The sequence below is a fragment of the Cnephaeus nilssonii genome (genome assembly GCF_951640355.1).
Source record: "Cnephaeus nilssonii genome assembly, chromosome: X".
In the NCBI taxonomy this organism is placed as follows: domain Eukaryota; kingdom Metazoa; phylum Chordata; class Mammalia; order Chiroptera; family Vespertilionidae; genus Cnephaeus; species Cnephaeus nilssonii.
The window spans coordinates 90,261,887-90,285,391 of record NC_137071.1 but is presented as its reverse complement, the minus strand read 5'-3'; the positions used below and the strand labels follow the sequence as shown (position 1 = coordinate 90,285,391).

General features: G+C 41.5%; 1 protein-coding gene across 1 annotated transcript in view; it reads right to left on the bottom strand.

The window, feature by feature from the left end:
- The window catches only part of CD99L2 (CD99 molecule like 2), a 100,171-nt gene that overhangs the window by 31,986 nt on the left and 44,680 nt on the right, over positions 1 to 23,505 (bottom strand). The window contains exon 2 of the mRNA XM_079764271.1: positions 9,379 to 9,438. Within this exon, the coding sequence (XP_079620397.1) occupies positions 9,379 to 9,438 (60 nt within the window). The remainder of the gene's footprint in view (positions 1 to 9,378; positions 9,439 to 23,505) is intronic.

Here is a 23,505-nt window from a genome sequence, read left to right as displayed (position 1 = left end):
CCTGTCTGCTCTGAACTCCAGTTCCGGGCGAGACTCTGGGGACCCAGAATCATACGGGGAGAAACTGGACTGTCTGGCAGTGGGCGGAACTCCAGGGTGGCTTTCTCTCAGAGGTGCTTGCAGTGATTACCAAGGGACACTGAGACCCGGGGGCCTCTTAGGTCAGGGCTGACAGGAAGCCATTGCTGTTTGCTCCGCCCTGAGATTCCGCCCCATCCAAGCTGTGCGCAGAGGCTTTTGCATATGAATGGCCTGGTCCTTTGAAATCTAAACTTACCTAACAAACTGCAGCTGAGTCAGAAAGACCCAGAACATCCAAAAGAAGGCCCAAGGCCCCACAGCAGCTTGCATTGCTTCACAGCTGGGCCTCATCTGGGCACCTCCAAAATCCAAACAAAGAAGAGGAATCTGTAGATCTCTCCATAGTTCCTGCTGGGTGGCCTCAGGCAGAGGATAAATTAGCACCTCCTTGTAGATCCAAGAGCCAGTGTACCCAGGGGTCAGAGTAGGACCATCCAGATTACAACTCCTCAGATACATAAGGAACACACTCAGGGGGCAGACTCAGTGAGCACCAAAGCCCCACTGAAGCAAGTCTTGCCCCATAAGGGTGTCTCCAGCACAGAAGTTCTCCCATCATAGACACAGCTAATCCTCACAGCCAATTGGCCTGGAAGTCAATTCCTCCCAATGATACCAACAACAATCAAGGCTTAACTACAACAAGACTTTGCATACAGCCCACAAAGGGGTGCACCAAGAGTGTCCACCTCAGGTAACTGGGGAGGCTGAGCCACTGGGCCCTATAGGACACCTAGCACACAAAGCCACTCTATCAACTCAGGGAAGCAGCCAAAATGCGGAGACAAAGAAACAGGTCACAAATGAAAGAAATGGAGGAAAGCAAACTACTGGATATAGAGTTCAAAACCACGGTTATAAGGTTTTTCAAGAATTTTCTAGTAAAGGCTGATAAATTTAGTGAGACCCTTGAGGATATGAAAAAGGACCAACTAGAAATTAAGCATACACTGACTGAAATTAAACATAATATACAGAGATCCAACAGCAGACTAGAGGATTGCAAGAATCAAGTCAAAGATTTGAAATACAAAGAAGCAAAAAACACCCAACCAGAAAAGCAAAAAGCAAAAAGAATCCAAAAATATGAAGATAGTGTAAGGAGCCTCTGGGACAACTTCAAGCATACCAACATCCGAATTATGGGGGTGCCAGAAGAAGAGAGAGAGCAAGATACTGAAAACCTATTTGAAGAAATAATGACAGAAAACTTCCCCCACCTGGTGAAAGAAATAGACTTGCAAGTCCAGGAAGCACACAGAACCCTAAACAAAAGGAATCCCAAGAGGACCACACCAAGACACATCATAATTAAAATGCCAATAGCAAAAGATAAAGAGAGAATATTAAAAGCAGCAAGAGAAAAACAGTTAGTTACCTACAAGGGAGCACCCATACGACTGTCAGCTGATTTCTCAACAGAAACTATGCAGGCCAGATGGGAGTGGCAAGAAATATTCAAAGTCATGAATAGCAAGAACCTACAACCAAGATTACTCTACCCAGCAAAGCTATCATTCAGAATGGAAGGTCAGATAAAGAGCTTCACAGATAAGAAAAAGCTAAAGGAGTTCATCACCGCCAAACCAGTATTATATGAAATGCTGAAAGGTATTCTTAGGAAGAGGAAGAAGAAGAAAAAGGTAAACAACAAATACATATCTATCAACAAGTGAATCTAAAAATCAAGTGAATAAAAAATCTGATGAACAGAATAATCTGGTGAATATAACAGAATCAGGGGCATAGAAAGGGAGTGGACTGACAATCCTTGGGGGGAAAGGGGTGTGGCGGGTGCGGGAAGAGACTGGACAAAAATCATACACCTATGGATGAGGACAGTGGGGGGGTAAGGGCATGGGGTGGGGTGGGAACTGGGTGGGGGGGAGCTATGGGGGGGAAAGAGGAACAACTGTAATAATCTGAACAATAAAGATTAAAAAAAACCCATATATGGCCCTAGCCAGTTTTTCTCAGTGGATAGAGCATCAGCCTGTGGACCAAAGGGTCCCGGGTTCCATTCTGTTCAAGGGCACATACCTTGGCAGCAGGCTCCTCCCTGTCCTGGGCTCTGGTCGGGGTTCGTGCAGGAGACAACCAACCAATTTATTTTTCTCACATCGATGTTTCTGTCTTTCCCTCTCTCTCCCCAAAAATCAATGGAAAAATATCCTCAGGTGAAGATTAACAACAAAAAAAACAACCAAAAAGCATATATGTATCTAACAACAAAGCCCCCAAATACATGAGGCAAAAATGACAAAATTGAGGGGGAAAACAGACAACCTGTCAGAAATAGTTGGAGATTTCAATACCGTCCTTTCCATCATAAAACAAAAAATCAGAAAGGAAAGATGTCACTTGAGCAACACTAGACCACCAGACATATATAGAATATACCACCCAATAAAAGAAAATACATTCTACTCAAGAACACATGAAATATTCTCCAGGATAGACAATATGCTAGGCTACAAAATAAATCTCAACATTTTTAAAAAGACTGAAATAATACAAATTGTATTCCCCAACCACAATAGGATGAAAATAGTCATCATTAACAGAAGATCATTTGGAAAATTCACAAGTATATGGAAATTTAACAACACACTCTTAGTAGCCAATGGGTCAAAGAAAAACCACAATGGAAATTATAAAACACTTTGAGATGAATGAAAATGAAAACACAATATACCAAAACTTATGTGTTGCTGTAAAAGTAGTGCTAAGAGGAAAATTTGTAATTGTAAACAACTACATTAAAAAAAATATATCTCAAATCAAAAGTCTAATTCTTTCACATTATCAAACTAGAAAAAGAAGAAACTAAACCTAAACCAAGCAGAAAAAGAAATTATTATAGTATAAATGAATCAGAGAATATAAAATAATAGAGAAAGTAAACAAAACCAAAAAGTTGATTCTTTCAACAAAATTGACAACCTGTCAGCAGTCTGACCAAGATAAAAAGAAAGACCTAAATTACTAAATTCAGGAATGACTGACCACCAACCTTACAGTTTGGCAGTTCCTCAAAAAGTTAAACATAGAATGACCATACAACCTTACAATTCCACTCCTAGATATATACCCAAAAGAATTAAAAACAGGTATTCAAATAAGAACATGTGCATGCATGTTCATAACAGTACTATTCACAATAGCCAAAAGAAAGAAACAGCCAAATGGCCATCGAATAATGAATGGATGAACAAATTGTGGTGTATTCATATAATGAAATAATAAACAGGCATAAAAGGAGTGAAGCACTGATTTATGCTACAAGGTAGACATACCTCCAAAACATTATACCATGTGAAAGAAGCCAGAGACAAAAGGTCCACATATTGTAAGATAATATCTACTGGAAATATCCAGAACAGAAAAATCAATTGATATAGAATGTAGACTGATTGTCTAGGGATAGGAGAGGGGCAAATGAGGAGAAGCTGTTCAATGAGTAAGGGATATTACTTTTAGTGACAAAAATGATTTGGAACTGGATGGAGGGGCACAACACTGTGAATTTCTTTAAATGCTATTGAATTGTTCACTTTAAAATAGCTAATTTTGTTATGTGAATTTTACTTCAGTAAATAGTTTTTTTATAACGAGGGAAGGGTAGGAAAGGAGACCATCACCACAACTCCATGTGCATTCTACCACAGTTCAGTTTTAGCAAAATATATATGGAAGTTGAGAACATGGAAAGTCTTTCCTTTAAAATGATCATGTTTACTTTTTGAGAAGGCTTTGTGCACACTAATGTATAGCTCAATATGAAGATCACACCAGTGGATGGATTTAAAAAAAATGTTTTTTATTGATTTCAGAGAGAGGAAGTAAGGGGTGAAAGATAGAAACATCTCAATGATGAGAATAATTGATCAGCTATCTCCTGCATGCCCCACACTGGGGATCGCGCCCACAATCTAGGCATGTGCCCTGACCAGGAATTGAACCGTGACCTCCTGGTTCATGGGTCATGACCTCCTGGCTCAATGGTTGATGATCAACCACTGAGCAACACCAGCTGGACTGGACAAATTTTTATAATAAGAGAACCACATATGATAACCTGCTGTCATCATATATATTTCTTTAATCTAGCTCATCAGTTTAGAGATGATTTTATGCCTATAATTTCCATTTGACTTTGCACCTGTAAAATGAGGAAGTACCGCTTACCTGTCTAAATGAGGCTCTTTATGTATATTTATATTATGATGATATGTATAAATAGGAAAAAGAAATTATATTACTAAAACCATTATTATATAATATTAGCTTAAAATCTGTATGACTTGAACAGCTCTGGCATAAAAATAGTTGTTTTCCCAGTTTAAAAAAAAATCAACTCATAGTAGATGTAAAAGTTTATTTTTGAACTCTCATTTCTGTTTGATTGCTGCACATGTCTATCCTTATGCCAATATCACACAAGTCTTGATTACTACAGCTTTGGGGAGTTCTGCCCTACTATGCAGTTTCTGGAAAAGTCTGGTTTCTCTGAAGATCTTCAGGTGCCATTTCAAGAAAGGGCATTCCTTACCTGCATGTGGAACCAGTTGCTCTGTCAGAGCCTGAGCCTGTGGTGATATAGAACATGAGCTTGGATCTGTGCACTTTTTATGATAATATTAACAACAGATCTTGTTGTTAGCCTTTAAATAGGATAAGTGAGATGAGGAAACTCTAGTTACTTATAAAGGAATTAGAAGAGTAGTTAACTTCGCTAAAGCAATGAGTTCCTAAAGTAAAGAAACCTATTTCTATGAAGCCTTTCTCAAAATAAAACTTAGAAAGGATTCTTTGCTGTTCAGCAAACACTATCAGCAATATGGCATTCCTACCAGGAGTGATTCTTTATAATATGTGCTACAATATAATAGTAAATAGCCCTAGCCAGTTTGGCTAAGTGGATAGAGCATTGGCCTGTGGACTGTGACCTCCTTGCACATTTCCAGGTTGTGGGAGGCAGGAGGCAGGAGACAGCCCATCAATGATTATCTCTCATCACTGATGTTTCTATCTCATTTTCCCTTCCTCTCTGAAATAGAAAAAAATTTTAAAAATCAAATGGTCACCCTGGCTGGTTTGGCTCTGTGGATAGAGCTCAGCCTGCAGACCAAAGGGTCCTGGGTTCGATTCTGGTCAGGGGCATGTGCCTTGGTTGTAGGCTCCTCTCATGCGGGAGGCAGCCAATCAATGTGTTTCTCTCACATCGATGTTTCTCTTTGTCCTTCCCTCTCACTTTCACTCTCCCTAAAAATCAATCGAAAAATATCCTTGGGTGAGGATTAACAACAACAACAACAAATAAAGAAATAAATAAAATGGTCATAGATACAAGGGTTTATTTCTAGACTTTCAATGCTATTCCATTGACCTCTATGTCTATCTTTATGCCAGTACCATACTACTTGATTATTGCAGATTTGTAGTAAGTTCTGAAATTGAGAAGTGTGAGTCCTCCAACTTTTTCTTCTTTAGCAAGATTTTTTTTTTTTAGTTATTCTGGGTCCTTTGAAATTAGGATCAGCTTGTCTATTTCTGCAAAACTCTAGCTGGGATTTTGACGGGAAATTGCATTTAGTCTGTTGATCAATGTAAGCAGGTGAGCATTTCTTATGTATGCCTTACTCTTACACTGGAGACCCAATCCTTCCAATCAAATCAGTCGAAGAACAACAATAATGATACACACTTACTGAACACTCACCTTATATCAAGTCCTGTGCATAGTTCTTCACATGGGCCAGCTCATCTAATCCTTACCATAATCCTAGGAGGTAGTGCTTATTATTAGCCTCATGTAACACATGAGAAAACTGAGGAGCAGAAAAGTCAGGTGACTCGCCCAAGGTGATAATTAATTAGTGCAGAGGCAGGATACAGATACAGGAAATCTGACCCCAGAGCTCCTGCCTTTCTCAATCCACAATATACAAAGGGATCCCACAAACCCATAAAAAAAGACCAATAACCCAGTTGAAAAATGAGGAAAGAATATGAAGAGATAATTCACCAAAGAGAAAAATGCAAATGGTCAATCCTATCTAATAAAGTAGGAATGTGCTAATTGACCATCACTCCCTCACAAAGGTGGTGGCACCCACAGCCAATAAGGATGGAATATGCTAATTGATTGTCATGCCCTCAAAGATGGTGGCACCCACAGCCACAAGATGGTGGCGCCCAATCCCCTCAGCCCCCTAGGCACCCAGGGCTGGCCCGAGGCACAGGCAAGCCTCGGATGGCGGCTGCCCAGATGCCCAGGGCCAGCCCGAGGTGCAGGCAAGCCTCTGATGTCGGCTGCTCAGCCACCCAGGGTGAGGCGCAGGCAAGCCTCAGATGGCGGCTGCCTAGCCTCCCGGGGCCGCCCGAGGCTCAGGGCCGGCCGAGGTTTGCACTGCTGGCAGTGGCAGCAGCAGAGGTGTGATCGCCAGGTCATCTCCTGCCCCTGAGGGCTCCTGGATTGTGAGAGGGGGCAGGCCGGGCTGAGGACTGCCCCCCTCCAGTGCATGAATTTTCATGCACTGGGCCTCTAGTAAATATATAAAACTAGAGACCCGGTGCATGAAATTTGTGCACTGGGGGGGGGGGCGGGCGGGGCGGGCGGGGCGGGCATCCCTCAGCCCAGCCTGCACCCTCTCCCAGTCCAGGAGCCCTCGGAGAATGTCTGACTGACGGCCTAAGCCAGCTCAGGGCTTCTGGCTGAGCGGTGCTTCCCCTGTGGGAGCACACTGACCACCAGGGGTAGCTCCTTCATTGAGCATCTGCCCCCTGGTGGTCAGTGCTCATCATAGCGACCAGTCATTCTGCCATTCAGTAGATTTGCATATTAGCCTTTTATTATATAGGACTAGTGCCCGATGCACGAAATTCATGCACGGGGGGGGGGGGGGGGGGGGCGGGGGGGTGTTCCTTGCTTCGAGGACACACCTTGAAGGATGTCCTACTGCTAGTTTACAGGGATCGGGCCTAAACCGGCAGTCGGACATCCCTCTCACAATCCAGGACTGCTGGCTCCAGCTGCTCACCTGCCTGCCTGCCTTCCTGATTGCCCCTAACCACTCTGCCTGCTGGCCTGCTTGCCCCCAACTGCCCCCTGCCACCAGCCTGCTCGCCCCCAAATGCCCCCTCACCAGCCTGATCACCCCCAACTGCCCCCCCTGCTGGCCTGCTCGCCCCCACCTTCCCTCCCCACTGGCCTGCTCACTCCAAACTGCCCCCCCGCTGTCCTCATCACCTCCAACTGACCCCTACTGATGGCCTGCTCACCCCCAACTGGCCCCCCTGCTGGTCTGCTTACCCCCAATGGCCCCTGCCATCCCATCCTGGCCTGATCACCCCCCACCCCGGCGACCCAAGGTCCCAGACCCTCCTTTTCTTCTTTTTCTTTTTTTTTTTTCAGCGCCTCCTTGAGCAGAGGCCAGGGCCGGCTGGATGCAAGTATCTAGGATTTATTTATCTTCTATAATTAAAACGTTGTAGCCTTGAGCGGAGGCCAGGGCCAGCCAGCACGGGTGAGAAGCTTGGCTTCCTCCATTGCCAGGACAACCCAAGCCTCCTGCTTGTTCCAGCTCCGTGGCCGGCCGCCATCTTGGTTGGGTTAATTTGTATACTCACTCCTGATTGGCTGGTGGGCGTGGCTTGTGAGCATAGCAGAGTGATGGTTATTTGCATGTTTCTCTTTTATTAGTGTAGATAATACTCCATCTTAGTATAATCAGGTAAATGCATAATAAGCAATAAGGTATTTTGTCCATCATATTGGTAAAATGTTTTTGATTGGTAAAATCTGGTGGTGGTGTGAGGCTGAGATAAAAGGTACTATCATAACAGTATCAATGGGAGTACATAATGGTAAATTCATTTTGGAAATAATTTGGCAAAATCTGTTAAAATATAAAATAAATATACCTTTTGGCCTTGTAGTTCCACTGTACTTGGGCACAAAGGATATGGACAAGAAATGTTCACTGAAGTCCTATTTGTAATTGTGCAGAACAGAAACAAACCACATGTCCATCAGTAACAAAATGGCCACGGCCATAGCCACATCACTGGAATGCTAGTTCCATGAAGCACAGGTTTGTGTCTGAGATATAGGTATATGAATAATGCAGTAGGTTGAATGGTGGCCCCCAAACTATATAGCCAAGACCTAATCCACAGAACCCAGGAATAGGACCTTATTTGTAGAAAGGATCTTTGCAGATGTAATTAAGTTAAAGTTCTGGAAATGATACCACTCAGGATCACCCAGGTGAGTTCTGAATCCAACAAAAACTGTACTTATAAGAAACAGAAGAGGAAAAGACACACACAAATGAGAAGGCTGTGTGAAGATGGAGGCAGTGATTGGAATGCCACAGCGGCAAACCAAGGAACACCAAGGATTGCTACCACCACCAGAATCGGGAAGAGGCAAGAACCTCCCCTTGAGCCTTAGGAAGGAGCATGGTCCTGCCAATACCTTGATTTTGGATGTCTGGCCTCCAGAACTCTGAGAGAATGAATTTCTGTGGTTTTAAGCCACCCAGTTTGTAGTACTTTGTTATGGCAGCCCTAGGAAACTAATACAAATAAATATATTCACTCAGGTCTTTTGATACATATTAACTAAAAAAACAAGTTATGAAAGAATATGCATATAACTAAATTAAAAAGCCCTACACATGTAAAACAAACAAACAAAAAACAACAACTATGTGTATAGATGTGCATAACGACATAGAACACTAATCATCAGTTCCTTCTTGAGATGGGAGTGGGTTTTAGTAGGATGGGGAGGGGTCAAGGGAAATCTCAGCTTTACTTTCTAAGCATTCACACATGTTTTTAAATGTAAAGACAAGCTGATGACAAAGCTTCCCATTTGAGAGATTACATGCAGACACCATCTTAAGTAAAGCCATTATTTTTTTTAAAATCTAAAAGGAGAAACAAATCCCTTATTCACTTCAAAGTACCTTATTCTGAGCTAGGGAAGTACTATATTCTGAGCTTGGAGGCCACTGCCTGATGGCATGTTATACCAGTACAGGCTATGACTAGAGCTGGAGAAAATGCTATATCAATTATAACATATTGCTTGGTACTCTCCACAAAAGAAACAAAGAATTTTAAATATTCAGATTTTCTTTTGAATAATATAATTTATGATACCCATATTTTATCCGATCAAGTGCAATACAAGCCACCCGTTTTCCTTGAGTATGTTTTCTGAGTGGATGGTACATATTAATTGCTATTGTTTGCTTTTAAAATATTATTTAATTTACTACTCACGCTTTACTGAGGAAGTTTCTTTCAATGCATCACTCAGATTGAAATCAAAGTCTGCGGATCCTAAAAAATAAAAATAAAAATTTTTAATTTTAACTATCTTTGCATGAAACAAAATAATACTAAAATACTCTCTTGTAATGGTCATTTCTCTTTAGTGTCATGAAGGTAATGCCACAAAAGAAGATCAGTTGAAGCCTCCCAAAGATATAATGAATTGATATCCTTCCACAAACAACTTATCACCACCAAAAAAAAAAAAAAATCTTCAGTCCATTAGAAGTTGGAAGGCTCAACTGTATAGAACATAAAGTACCATCTTACAAAAATATTACTACATGTTATGTATGACTTTTGCAACAGGGAATATTGGAGCCCAAAGCTCCATTGAAAATGGGCTAAGATCTTTCACCTCACCCCAGGTTTCACAAAGGCTACTCTGCATTTTGTCAACTTAGGGTACCCCACGGCCCTAGCAACTACACCTAGCATAGTAGCTCTAACCAATCACACATAACTGAAAAGACTCTGGGGAAAAGCTTTCCACAAAGAATCTTCCACTCCATCTGCCCAATGCTGCTTGTTTTGGAATTTGACAGCTATCATTCCCTTGAGATCAGCATGTACTAGTTTCCCATGAGGGTATATACATTATCAAGTCTCAAGCAAACAGCTATGCATTCCCACTGGAACTGAATAAGTAAATGAATGGTGGATTGTAGAAGCTAGGTTTCTCACTGTTGGAGAGTCAGATAATCAAGATTAACACGGACAGTGATGAGTAATATTGATAGTGTATATACCCTGGATATGATATGATGAGAAGGGCGTTATAGTATGTGTGTAGCCTTCCTCTCAAAAACACATGACCTAAGTATAATCATGAGAAAAACATCAGACAAATTCCAATTGAAGGCATCCTACAAAATACTTGACTAGTACTCCTCAAAACTATCAAGATCATCAAAAACAAAGAAAGTCTAAGAAACTGGAACAGCCTGAAGAGTCTAAGGAGATATAGTTATGGAAAGTCAAGTAGTACCCTAGATTGGATTCTGGAACAGAAAAAGGACTTTAGATAAAAACTAAGGAAATCTGAATGGAATATGAATTTTAGTTTATAATAGTGTATCAATATTGGTTCATTAATTGTGACAAATGTGCCATATTTTTATATGTTTTTGTTTATTTTAGAGAGACAGAAAGGAAAAGAGGGAGGGTAGGGAAGGAGGGGGAGAGAGACACACACAAAGAAAGAGAAACATCAATGTGAGGGAGAAACATAGATCAGTTGCCTCCTACACGCATCCCGACTGGGGATCAAACCTGCAACCTTGGTATGTGCCCTGACAGGGAATCGAACTGGCAACCTTTTGGTGCATGGAGCAATGCTCAACCAACTGAGCCACACTGGCAAGGGCTCAAATGTACTATATTAATAATAGGGGAAACTAGGTGTGGAGCATATGGGAACTTTCTGCACTAGCTTTGCATTCTAAATCTAAAACTGTTATAAAAATAAAGTGTATTTTAATATCCATTTCCTATAGCAAAAATTAAGGGTAACCACTAAGAGATGTATGATCTGTAACCTCAACTCTTTCAAAAAATAAACATGTAAGCCCTAACCGGTTTGGCTCAGTGGATAGAGCATCGGCCTGCGGACTGAGGGGTCCCAGGTTCGATTCTGGTCAAGGGCATGTACCTTGGTTGCAGGCACATCCCAGTAGGGGGCATGCAGGAGGCAGCTGATTGATGTTTCTCTCTCATTGATGTTTCTAACTCTCTATCCCTCTCCCTTCCTCTCTGTAAAAAAATCAATAAAATATATATTTAATAAATAAATAAATAAATAAATAAATAAACATGTAAGTTCAACAACAATAACTAAAATCAATCCAAAAAAGTCACTAAACAGAAAAAAGAAGTGAGAAACATATTTGTCCAAGACCATAGAATATATAACACCAAGAGTGAACCCTAATGTAAATTATAGACTCTGGGTGATAATGATGTGTCAATATAGATTAATCAATTATAATTAATGTACCACTCTGGTGGGGGTTGTTAATAATGGAGGATGCAGTCACCCATACATTATTTAATGTATTTAACTGTTAAATGCATTACCCACCAATAATAAAATAGACCTTTATGAAAAATGAAAAAAAAAATGGAGGAGACTGTGCACGTATGAGGGCGGAAGGTATATGAGAAAACCCCATGCCTTCTGCTCAATATTGCTGTGAACCTAAAACTGCTATAAAAAATAAAATCTATTGAAAAAAGGATGACAAAAGCCTATATAATGACGTAGGAGAGGGCTCCAAGATAGAGTATTAAATAAATAAAGCAAGGTGCAGAGAGTTTTTCCATTTATCTATATGCATATCCATAAAAATTTTCTAGAAAATTTGGTAACAGTAGTTATGTCTAGAGAATGAAAAAATAGAGGTCAGGAAGAAGGAACATTTTACTATTAATTTAAACCCTTCTCTGCCTTTTTTGTTTTTAATATGTACATGTATTTCTCTTATTGTGATTATGATAATGATAATTTAAAAGCTCTGTATCAACCCTCCAAAATCATAAGCCTATCATCCTACTGGGTCTTCCTTTAAAACTCTATTCTTACTTTCTAACTCAAGAATTGGAAGAATCGGTTCTTCCAAATAACATCTTGCATGGGTAATATTTTTAGCCTCAGCCATCCCACTACTGTTTGCTGACACATTCTGTTATATATCATCAAGTAAAGAGTTAGGAACAATATAACACAGTTTTGCAGTATTTCTTAATCCCTCATTGACCTTGGATTCAATAGACCCAAACCATCTGTGGACAAAACCATTCTATCTCAATCTATACATCCTGAGCTCTTAAGGCTACTTCAGAGCGTACGACCAAGCATAGCTGCTAAAATCAAGATGGGAACAAATATTTTTATGAGAAATACCACATCTCAAATGGTCTAAAGTAGGGTTGTATTCCATACCTCTTCTATACAATCTGTAACTAAACAACTCAGTTTGGGTGCAGGCAGACAAGGATTCCCCCACTTTAACAACACCGATTCACCCTTTGGCACCAGGCACACATTAGAAATCAGCTTATTCATCATAGGCTCAATTTACAAGCCCCAAATCACTGTGTATCTGGGGGACCAGTGTTCAAGTATTGGGCAGAAAATTTACCTCATTCAGCCCACTCTCCCTCCAGGTAGCACACTCATGCCATTCTCGCCCCCCTGACCCCCCGCAGGCACATATTCCCCAACCTCTAAGGGACCTCATGATATTTTTGCTGCCGTCAATAAACTCTTGCTTGCTTTTCTAAAAGAAAAAGTTACCTCATTCCACTGCAGAGGGTCACAAAAATTTGTTTTAATGGAAAAAGCATGTAGTGAACTGGTCACACCTGTATGAAAACATCCTTTCATAGAGCAGAACTTTTGGAAATATTACACAAAGCCTTGTGTATGTCCTTGAGAAGATCCATTTAGTAAGGAAAATGCTGCTTCTACCCACAGATAGCCCAGCAGCCTGTGTCTGTCCTAAAGTAGATTTTGTCCCTTGGGGAGGGAACACAAACTTGATCTCATATTGCAACCTGACCCACCGTGACTGGGGTCTAAAGCTAAGGGTGAACTTTTACAAGAGCTGTAAAACAAGGCACAGCAGGCAATTGCTAGAGAATTCCACCAGGAACTGGCAGGATCCAGCACCTGTCTTTATTGAAATCTCTGATCCATGAGAGCACCCACATGATGTGCCCCTTAAGTAGTCTTTCATTTGGATTTTATTTAATTAGCCACTCTCTCATCTGTTCTCCTGCCTGCTCCACTTAGTTTTTCCTGAAAGCTTGACCCTTGCAGGTATGTGTCTATGTTCATTCTCTCTAGCCCTGTCCTGTCCATCATGGGAACCACTAGCCACATGTGGCTGTTTAAATTAAAACTAATGAAAATCCAATAAAAATGTTAAGTTTCAGTTCCTTAGTCACACTAGCCACATTCCAAGTGCTCCATAGCCACATGGGGCTGGTGGCTACTGTGTTCGAAGGCACCGACAGAGAATATTTCCATCATCATGGAAAGTTCCATTGGAGTGTGCTGCTCTAGACAGTGAGCTGCTTGAAGCAGAGACTAGGACTTGGTCATCTCTATGCCTATGCACAGGCCTAGAAGCAAGGAGGTACTCTCTGTTCATTGTGATTATCCAAAGGGTGTCTCCATACTGTGAGAATACCTTCGATCTTTTCCCCACAAACTCACCAGTAGATAGTACATGATATTACTTTGTGACAAATCCATTTGGGTTTCATGCCAAGAGCAAACTCATCTCTGCAGAGGAACATGTCTGCTCTCTGCTGATGGATTAAGAACTGCAGAGATATGGACCTCTGGCTGCTGAAGATTTCGGAGTTATAGTCACAACTCAGCCATGGAGATGGGTGCCTCTCAAGTGTCCAATTACATCTATTCCCCTGCTCTCTAAGGATGGTTTCTCATCTCCCTTTTTCCTTTGTACATCTGAGAAACTTACTATTTTTTTTTCTTTTTGGAAAGGGTCCAGTACAAATCCTCAATGAATAAAAACTCACATAAACTGCTTTTGTTTTCAAATTTTAAAATCTTGGCCATTTTCTGTGGATGAATAAGAATGCAAGGGACACCTGAGACTGGTAAATCATTGATATGACATCTCCGGATTTTCCATTTGTCTGTCTAAATGGAGCTTCCATAAACATCTATGTTATACTTAAATTTGTCCAATGCAGGGAGGACCCACTAGAAGGTGGGCAAGAATCAAATTCCTACCTGAGGGGTCAAAACATAATACATTTAACAGGACTCTGGTGTACACCCATAATCACTTGTGTTCAGAAAATAAGACTAGCCCGGCTGGTGTGGCTCAGTGGCTGAGCAGTGACCTACAAACCAGGAGGTTATGGTTCGATTCCCGGTCAGGGCACATGCCCGGGTTGTGGGCTCAATCCCCATTAGGGGGCGTGCACGATGCAGCAGATCAATGATTCTCTCTCATCATGGATGTTTCTTTCTCTCTCTCTCTCCCTCTCCCTTCCTCTCTGAAATCAATAAAAATATATTTTAAAAAAATAAGACTAAAATCAGCCCTAAAAGATTGAACCTAAAGAAGGAGGGGTGAGGGGGACAACTTGATTTAACCTGAAATAAGCTATAGAAGAAAGATGCTCCACCTTAATACAATAAAGACCTCACCTGATGGGGCAGCTTGTAAAAGCCATGTGTTTCCCCTGCCCTCTAGCAGGGGGCCACTAAGGCCATCTATATATATAAAAGCCCAGCAACCGGAACAGCAGAATGACCAGAACGACCATTTGCTATGACATGCACTGCAGCAGCCAACCAGCCTGATCCAGGCCCTGATTGACCTCCCCATCAGCCCCCAACACCCCAATCACGGGTGGGGCCGGCCACCAACTGCCCGCAGCCCCTCCCCGCACTGGCCCAGCCTGATGGGCCCCCATCGGGGCAGGCCTGCAGGGCCCCACCCATGCACGGATTCGTGCACCGGGCCTCTAGTGAGTAATAAAAGGAAAACCTGCAGGTCAGAAAAACAACTTCAAACCTCTGTGCTGCAGGAAGCCTCTGCCTGCCATGGAAACATTCCTGAACACTGCAGATGCAACAAACTCATTGGCATGCATGGTCAATTTTACAAATGTCTCTGGTAAAAATAACTTTTCTCCCTTAACACAAACAAGTAGGTCTCCCACCTGGTGCTAGAGAGGGTGGGAGCAAACCAAAAACGCTAAATTATGCTAGTCCCTGATTTCCCTGAAAGTTTGCACTGTTTTAAATTAACTCTTGTTGTTTAAATCTAGATTTGAACACATTTGTCTTGCTAAATGTATACTTTTACACCTCAAAGCATGCTGAGTAATTAATATCCTCTAGGTTAGCTAAGCACTGCAGCATTGTAAGGGAACATGAAAATGGCTTTCCTCTTATTCTGATTACTAAATGGATATAGCTATTGCCACCTGAGCTCCCACTAGTTTCATGAATAAATTTAAAGCACTCCCAGAGAGGACAATAATGATGCAAAGGCCAGAAGCCAGGGATCAGCATTTCAGTCCAAAACAGCCACCACCATTAATACACCTGCAGTGTCCGACCCAGGCGCTTGATTACAGGTATTCACAGGACACGCTGCACTCCAGTTACCTGCTACTTAAAGGAAAACTTGGTAAACAAGAGAAGGATTTAGATTCAGGTGCCATTGCTAAAAGCATTTTTACATATTCCTAGGAAGTATCTATGTGTCCTACATACATGGAAAGTAGCTGGATTTTAAAGGTGGGAGGAGGATTTAAAAAAAATTATAAATTGCGTAAGTCACCTCACTAACTAAAAGAACAGTTTTATTCTTTCTTTCCACACAGCTGTTCAGAGAAAATCCCAAAGGTGCTCAGAAGAGTTTTATAGTTTTAGTTCTTACATTAAAAATCTATGATCAATTTTGAGTAATTTTGTGTATGGTATGAGGTAGGGATCCAAATTCTTTTATATATATATATATATATATATATATATATATATATATATATATATAGAAATCCAGTTGTCCCTGAACTATTTGTTGAAAAGACTGTTCTTTCCCTCATTGAACTATCTTAGCACCTTTGTCAAAATTTGGCTGATCATAAATTTGAGGGTTTATTTCTTGACTCTCAATTCAATTCCATTGATCTATAGGATTATCCTTGTGCGAGTACTAGCCAGTCCTGAATTCTGCTGTATTGTAATAAGTTTTCAAATTGGGGAGTGTGAGTCCACCAATTTCATTCTTGTTTTTCAAAACTTAGCTATTATGGGTCCCTTGAATCTCCATATAAATTTTAGGATCTGCCTGTCAATTTTTGCAAAAGCAACAGCTGGGATTTTGACTGAGATTGCCTTAAATCTGTAGGTCAATTTGGGAAGTATTATCCCATCTATTTTTAAACATGCTAAAATCTCTCCCACTTTAAACTAGAAAGTTGATTTTTTACTGTACAAATGGACACTGCCTTCTCTCTCCTCCTCTTCATAACCAAACTTATAAAACGGCTGTTTTTACTCGATGCCTTCACTCTCACCCCTTCCAATCACTCCTTAATGCCTCAAAGCCACCTCATACTCAGCATGTCCAAAACCAAATACCTGCACTTGCCCCACCAAACTAGACCCTGTCCTGGGCTCATCTGTTTCACTCCCACCCATTGTCCAAGTCAGAAAACTGCACATCATCCTAGATATCTCTCCCACACTCCATAGCCACATCACCATCAAGAACTGTCCAGTCTACCTCCACAACATGCCCTTGGTCCACCCACTTATCCACATCTCCGCTGCAGCCATCATCTCTTGCCTGGACAACTATAAGACCCATCCACCTGGGCGTTCTAAGTCTTCTCCCCACCATAACCTATTCTTCACACAGTAGGCAGGGAGATACCCTTTTTCTTTTTTAAACAAACATCACAGCACATCATTTCCCTGCTCAAAGACCTCCTCACTACACTGAATATAAACTCCACATGCCAAACTATAGCCTGCAAAGCCCAGCCTAACCTGGCCCCTGCCTACCTCTCTCTCTAAGTCTCTCTTGTACTATGCCTCTCAATGTGTTATGTACATTTTTAAATTTGTTTTCAAATAAGGTATGTCCACCCTGGGAATCTTACAAGATGTGAAAAAATAAGAATTAAAATATTAGCAAGTGATTATCATATAGATGAATCTTGAGGACATTATGCTAAGTGAAATAAGCCAATCACAAAAAAACAAATATTGTATGAATCCATTTATGTGAAGTCTAGATTAATCAAATTCATAGAGACAGAAAGTAAAATTGTTGTTTTCAAGAGCTGAGGGGAGAGGGATTGTGGGGAGTTAGTGTTTAATGGGTACAGAGTTCCAGTTTTGCAAGATGAAAAACTTCTGGAAATTGGTTGCACAACAATGTGAATATGGTTGCACAACAATGTGAATATACTTAATTTCTGAACTGTACACTCATAAATGTATAAAATGGTAAACATTAGGTTTTGTGCTTTCTACCACAATTTTTTTTGCTTTTTTTTAATTCCACAATTAAAAATTTAACAAACCACAGCAAGCTATGATTCTTTTTTAAAAAAAACACTATTTATTTATAATCCTCACCCAGGAATATTTTTCCATTGCTTTTTTCTTTTTTTTAGAGAGAGTGGAAGAGAGAGGGAAAGACAGAGAGAAACATCGATGTGAGAGAAACACATCAATTGGTTGCCTCCTGCAGGAGCCCCGACCTAGCCACCTGCCCAGGGAGGAGCCTGCGACCGAGGTATGTGCCCTTGACTGGAATCAAACCCGGGACCCTTGGGTCCGCAGGCCAATGCTCTATCCACTGAGCCAAACCGGCTGGGACAAGCTATGATTCTTAAAAACAAACTTCACAAAGGCAAGGTCAACTTTCTCAGGACTTATTAACTTTGGGCAGAACCTTAAATGTAAGCTAATCAACCATTCCTCAGAATACAGCAAACTCAAAATGTATAACTCAGAGATTTTCAGCCAGGAAGGACTGGCTGACCAAACTTAGGAACCTCTTCTCTCAGAATCAATTGAGTTGGGGGCCCTAGCAGGTGCTTTTGAAAGTCATTCATTGGAAGAAGCAGGTTGTTGGAAACTTCTTTTTTTGTATTGACCCCAAACTGACCCTGATCCTCTGGCACTACAACGAATAAGTCCATCCCCGGTTGCCCATGACAGACACCTGAATTCTGTGGTGAGGGTCACCAGTCACCAGCACCAGATCTCATCTCCCTGCCACATGCCTCATTTCTTCAACCCCTTCCTCCCTTTGACTTGAACGACTTTTCTCCATGAACCTGTCCATGTGTGTCATATCTGCAAGAAATACCTTCCTCCAATTCTCTTTCCTGATATATCCAATGACAGACATCCCTTGGCACTTGCATGGCACTCTGTAAACACTGAGTAAGCAACCTTGAAGCTGTGTGTAAAACAGAAAAAGCCAGTCTGTGGGTATAAATACACTCTGCTCCATAACCTCCTTCTAGGGCTAGCTTATCATTGAAGTAGGCCATCAATCTAACTCATCCTTTAACACAAATTCTCAAAAGGAGTGAGACCTCCTCCTCAGTTTTCACCTCTGTAGAAAAGGGAAGATTGGTGTCTTAGGCTATATAGCAACTTTAAGGAACATATCCAGGCCTGTGTCTGCTTGATTTAGTCAAATAAGTCCTTAAATCAGCCAGTTCTTTGAGGGAATATAAATCAAATAATGTATTTAATACTATACAAAATGAAATCATAGCTGTTCAGCTGACCTTTCCCCTTTTCACCACTCTACTTGTGTCTCTGTACACAAGCCAATGGGGGGTGATGCTAAGGATACAATGACAATTTTTAAAAATCCATTAGAAATGACAAGCATCCTGTAAGTCTCCCTTGTTGAACATTCCTGCTCAGTTTGGAGAGGGAAGCTGGAAGGGCCCCAAGAAAGCTTCCTGTGTGTCATGGAGCAGAATCCAACTTGTCTATTTGTTAAGCTTCTTTTCAGCCCAAAGGTGTCCCTTAAAACATGAACCAAGCCAGGTTCAGCAGTGGACACGCTCAACATTAAGAACCTCAGCAACTCATCAGACCATATGTATCTCCCAGTTGTTGCTGACATGGATCCCAGAGTTAGTAGAAACATAGTTTGCATCCCTAGACATGCACCTAGCAACAAATGATGCAACAAAGGCTATTCATTGAATTGTCTTGGCACCTTTGACAAACACAGAAACAAATTCAGCAAGCTGAATTCTAACTTCTCTTCATAACTACCTTATTCACAGAAAGGTGTCTAGGAGGAAACCTTTGGAGCAGCGGTCGCCAACCGGTGGTCTGCGGACCACTGGTGGTCTGTGAGGTCCGAAAGGTTGGCAACTGCTGGTCTAGGAGATCTCAGGCTGAGATTTGTGCCTCTTCTCCTCCATGGCACCTGAAGCAAGGCCAGGTGTGGCATGGATCCACTGGGCACTTAGCACATTTGTTAAATGAAGTCACCTAGCCCAGTATTTTTTAGTAACACGAAAACCTACAAAAAGGAGACTTTTCTCATTTGTGGGAGGAAAAGGAATGAATGACTAATACACACACAACATCAATAAATCTAAGGATAATTACTAGTATGTTGAGTGACAGAAGCCAGGCGAAAATGAAAGAGTATATGCTGCATAATACCATTTCTTAAAAATGCTGGAAAATGTAAACTAATCTATAGTGAGAGAAAGATCAGTGCTGCCTGTGGATGGGGATAAGGGCAGAGAGGTATTTCTTAGGGGCACAAGGAAACATCTAGGGCTGATGAAGAGTCATTATCTTGATTCTAGTGATGGTTTCACAGGTGTATACATATGACAGAACTGATCAAACCATACACTTTGAATGCATGCACTTTATTGTATGTGCATTATACTTCAATAAAGCTAATAAATTATACACCCATTGGGGGGGGGAACGTAAATGCCAAAATCCTTACAATAGCCTCTGAGGGCCCACAGATCTACCGCCCACCTCACCAACCTCCTCGAGGTGTTTTCATAAAGTCTGGAATAATATATAACAAAATATTAACAGTAGTTGTCCAGAGGAGATGCCTGTTTTCTTCTTTCTCGGATTCTATTAATTTCATATTAAAAAAACAAAACTATTTTAAAACAAACAAACAATGTAATGTAACACAAAGTAACCAATATCTGCTGTGGTAGGCAGAATCCCTCAAGAAGTCCCCACCCTAACCTGGAAACCTGTGAATATGTCACCTTATATGGCAAAAGGGACTTGGCAGATATGCTTAAGTTAAGGCTATTGAGATGGGAAGATGATCTTGGATTATCTGAGTGAACTCAAGCTAATCACAAGGGTCCCTATAAGTAAAAGAGGGAAAAGGGAGGGTACACAAGTCAATGTGATTGGAAAAAGGGGCCATGGGCCAAGGAATGTAAACAACCTCCAGATGCTGGAAAAGGCAAGGAAACAGATTCTCCCCTAGAGCCTCCAGAAAGAACACATGCAAAAACAAAACAAACAAACATGCAACCCTGTTAACACCTTGATTTTATCCCAGTGAGATCTGTGTCAGACTCCCAACCTCCATAATGTAAGAAAATATATTTGTGTTGCTTTAGGCCTCTAAGTTTGTGATAATTTGTTACAGCAGCAATAGACCTACCTTCCTTTCTTCCATGTAAGTGTTCATCTGTTCTGTCAACAAAACTTTGCTGAGCAACACATTATCCCAGACCTGGAGAACTGCAAGAACAATGCATTCCTTGCCCTGGAGAAGTCACCAGAAATGCTACTGTTTGAAAGAGGCTAAGTGCCCACCTTTGCTTTTAACAGGTTGGCAGTATTCATTTAGAAATCTTTCCAGATCCTATTCTGCTAAACCTGTAATGTCACCCTCTCAACAAGCAATTACTCTTTTTTTAAAAAGAAGAGTCCTACTTACAATTATGGATTTTCTAATTGGGTAATATGACTGACAAAGGCTTTAATTATGGTCCATAATTCACACCTAGTATATTATTAGACCTTTGCTATAAGTTGGCATTTGTGAACGTTACACCATTGTTCTGTCATTTGTGCAGTTTTCTCCAATTATTGTACTTGCAGGGCAAGGTGACAAATGATGGTGGTCTAACTACCAGAGCCTTTATTTACCTGAGAAAAGCATATTTTGGTCATTCAAATCCAGAATACAAAATGCATGTTCAACCAGAACATGTGAATTTGACCTTGGTTGGAAATAGGGCCTATGCAGATGTAATGAAATTAAAATGAGGCCATACTGGGTTAGAGTAGCCCCTAATCCAATGACTGGTATTCTTATTAAGAGAAATTTGAACACAGACCCAGGGAAGAACTCCATATTTAGATAGAGGCAGAGATTAAAGCGTTACAGATGCAAGCCAAAGAACGCCAAGGATTGCAGCTACCACCAGAAGCTAGGAAGAGGCAAGGATTCTATCCATAGTCTAAGAGGGAGCAAGGGAGCAAGGTGGAGAACTGGAGACAACTCCAGAGGGTGTCCACGGCTAGCAGAGAATCAAAGTACAACATGGTGAATGCTTACAAAAAAATATTCATACCATAGGGCGGCTGGAAGCAACAAATCCAATGTGATAACATGGGGAGATATTGAAAACATGGTACTGAATGCAAACAAGAAACAGACAGGCACTGTATGATTTATGCAAATCACACACTCCACACATTTCACAGAAATGTACGTATTTAATAACATGTATCAAGTACAAGTGTTTACCCCGGCTGGTGTGGCTCAGTGGTTGAGCATCAACCTATGAACCAGGAGGTCATGGTTCGATTCCCAGTCAGGGCACATGCCCGAGTTGTGGGCTCCATCCCCAGTAGGGGGTGTGCAGGAGGCAGCCGATCAATGATTCTCTCTCATCATTGATGTTTCTATCTCTCTCCCTCTTCCTTCCTCTCTGAAATCAATAAAATAATATTTTTTAAAAAAGAACAAGTGCTTAATGAAGGGGGGTGAAAGAAGGTGGGAAGGGGGATGAAGGGGAATAAAAACTAATATAAAACAAAATGAAAGAGAGGCCTTGTAAGGCCACCATGGTGACAGTGGGCCGGTACCAGGAAGTGAGATGAACTCCATTATCCACACTAGGGAGCTAAGAGAGAAAGACTAACCAGGCAAAGAAGACCTCAGCCCATCACAGTGGCTGGTGCACAGGAAGTCCTCTCACAGGAAACTCTCCCCTCCCCAGCATTAACATGCTTTTCCATGGGCATACTTGGAAACAGATTCATGGGGTAACTTTGAACTCCATCAGCTTTCATTGCAACAGGAAAAAAGAAGATGAAAGCTATACTGAAGTTTGGGTAGTAGTGTTTTTAAAAACCCAATTTAGGAAACTTTCTACAATTCAGGCCATGGAAAACCCAAAGGCATTGGGAACTACAATCTTGGAATTCTTGACCATTCAGCCCAGTAATTGTCAGATGCAAAATGCCAGGTAGGGGATGGGTTCCTGGGACAGAAGAGAGACATTAGGGAAAACTAAGGAAATCTGAATAAAGCTGGGACCCTAGTTCGACATTGGTTCATTAATTGTGACATGTACCATACTAACTTAAGATGTTAATAACAGGGGAACTGGGTATGGGGCATATGGGAACTGCACTATTTTGAACATTTTCTGTAAATATAAGACTGGTCTAAAATTTAAAGGTTTTGTTTTTTTTAAAAGTTCAGACAGGTCCCTGAACCTACTTCATCCTACTTCTCAGCCTGGGTTTAAGAGACTCAAAGAGGTGGTGGCTTCCTTTGGAGACTTCATTCCTTTGAATAGAGCCCATGGAAGTGTTTTGTGTCAAGTAGGATCTAAGCCCTTGTAGACATTTTAGACTCTGCCTCCACTACACAGATAACTCACCTGGACTCCTGGCCTCATCTCCAGCCTCTGCTTGTCTACAGACCCATCTTTGGAGCTGCACTGTCTTTGACACAAAGGCCCTCAGAAGTAGCCAGGGAGGTACCAGCTCCCACTTCCTACAGTGATCACCCAGTCCCAAAGTCCAGCCCTGAGATTCCCTCATCTTTGTATCTAACATTGACCACAGAGGTATGGCTAATCATGGAGATGACACACAACTAGATCAACAAGGGGAAGGCAGCCCAACCAAGTCAGTGGGGAGCTGATCTGAAAATCACACTTCCTACTCAGGAACATAATACTGAGAGCTCCAGCCATAGGGCCTGCTGGCAACCCGTTGAAAGGCAAAATTGCTGGGCCAACTACATCCAAACTCAGCTATGCCATTCACTAGCTATGTGACCTTGGACAGATTTGTACCTCTCCCAGAACCTCTGTTTTCTCCATTATAATTCCTATAGGTCATTACATAATGTGCTATGTGACATGCAGGCTAGGGGCTGAGTATTCCCCGGAGTGAGTGAAACAATTCCTGATGAGATCCTGGATGTGCATGTGTGTAGAGGCATTCGTTCCAGTAATGGTATCCTCCCCCACCTCTATTGTCTCCTTTCCTGAACAGCCTGGGAAATAGTC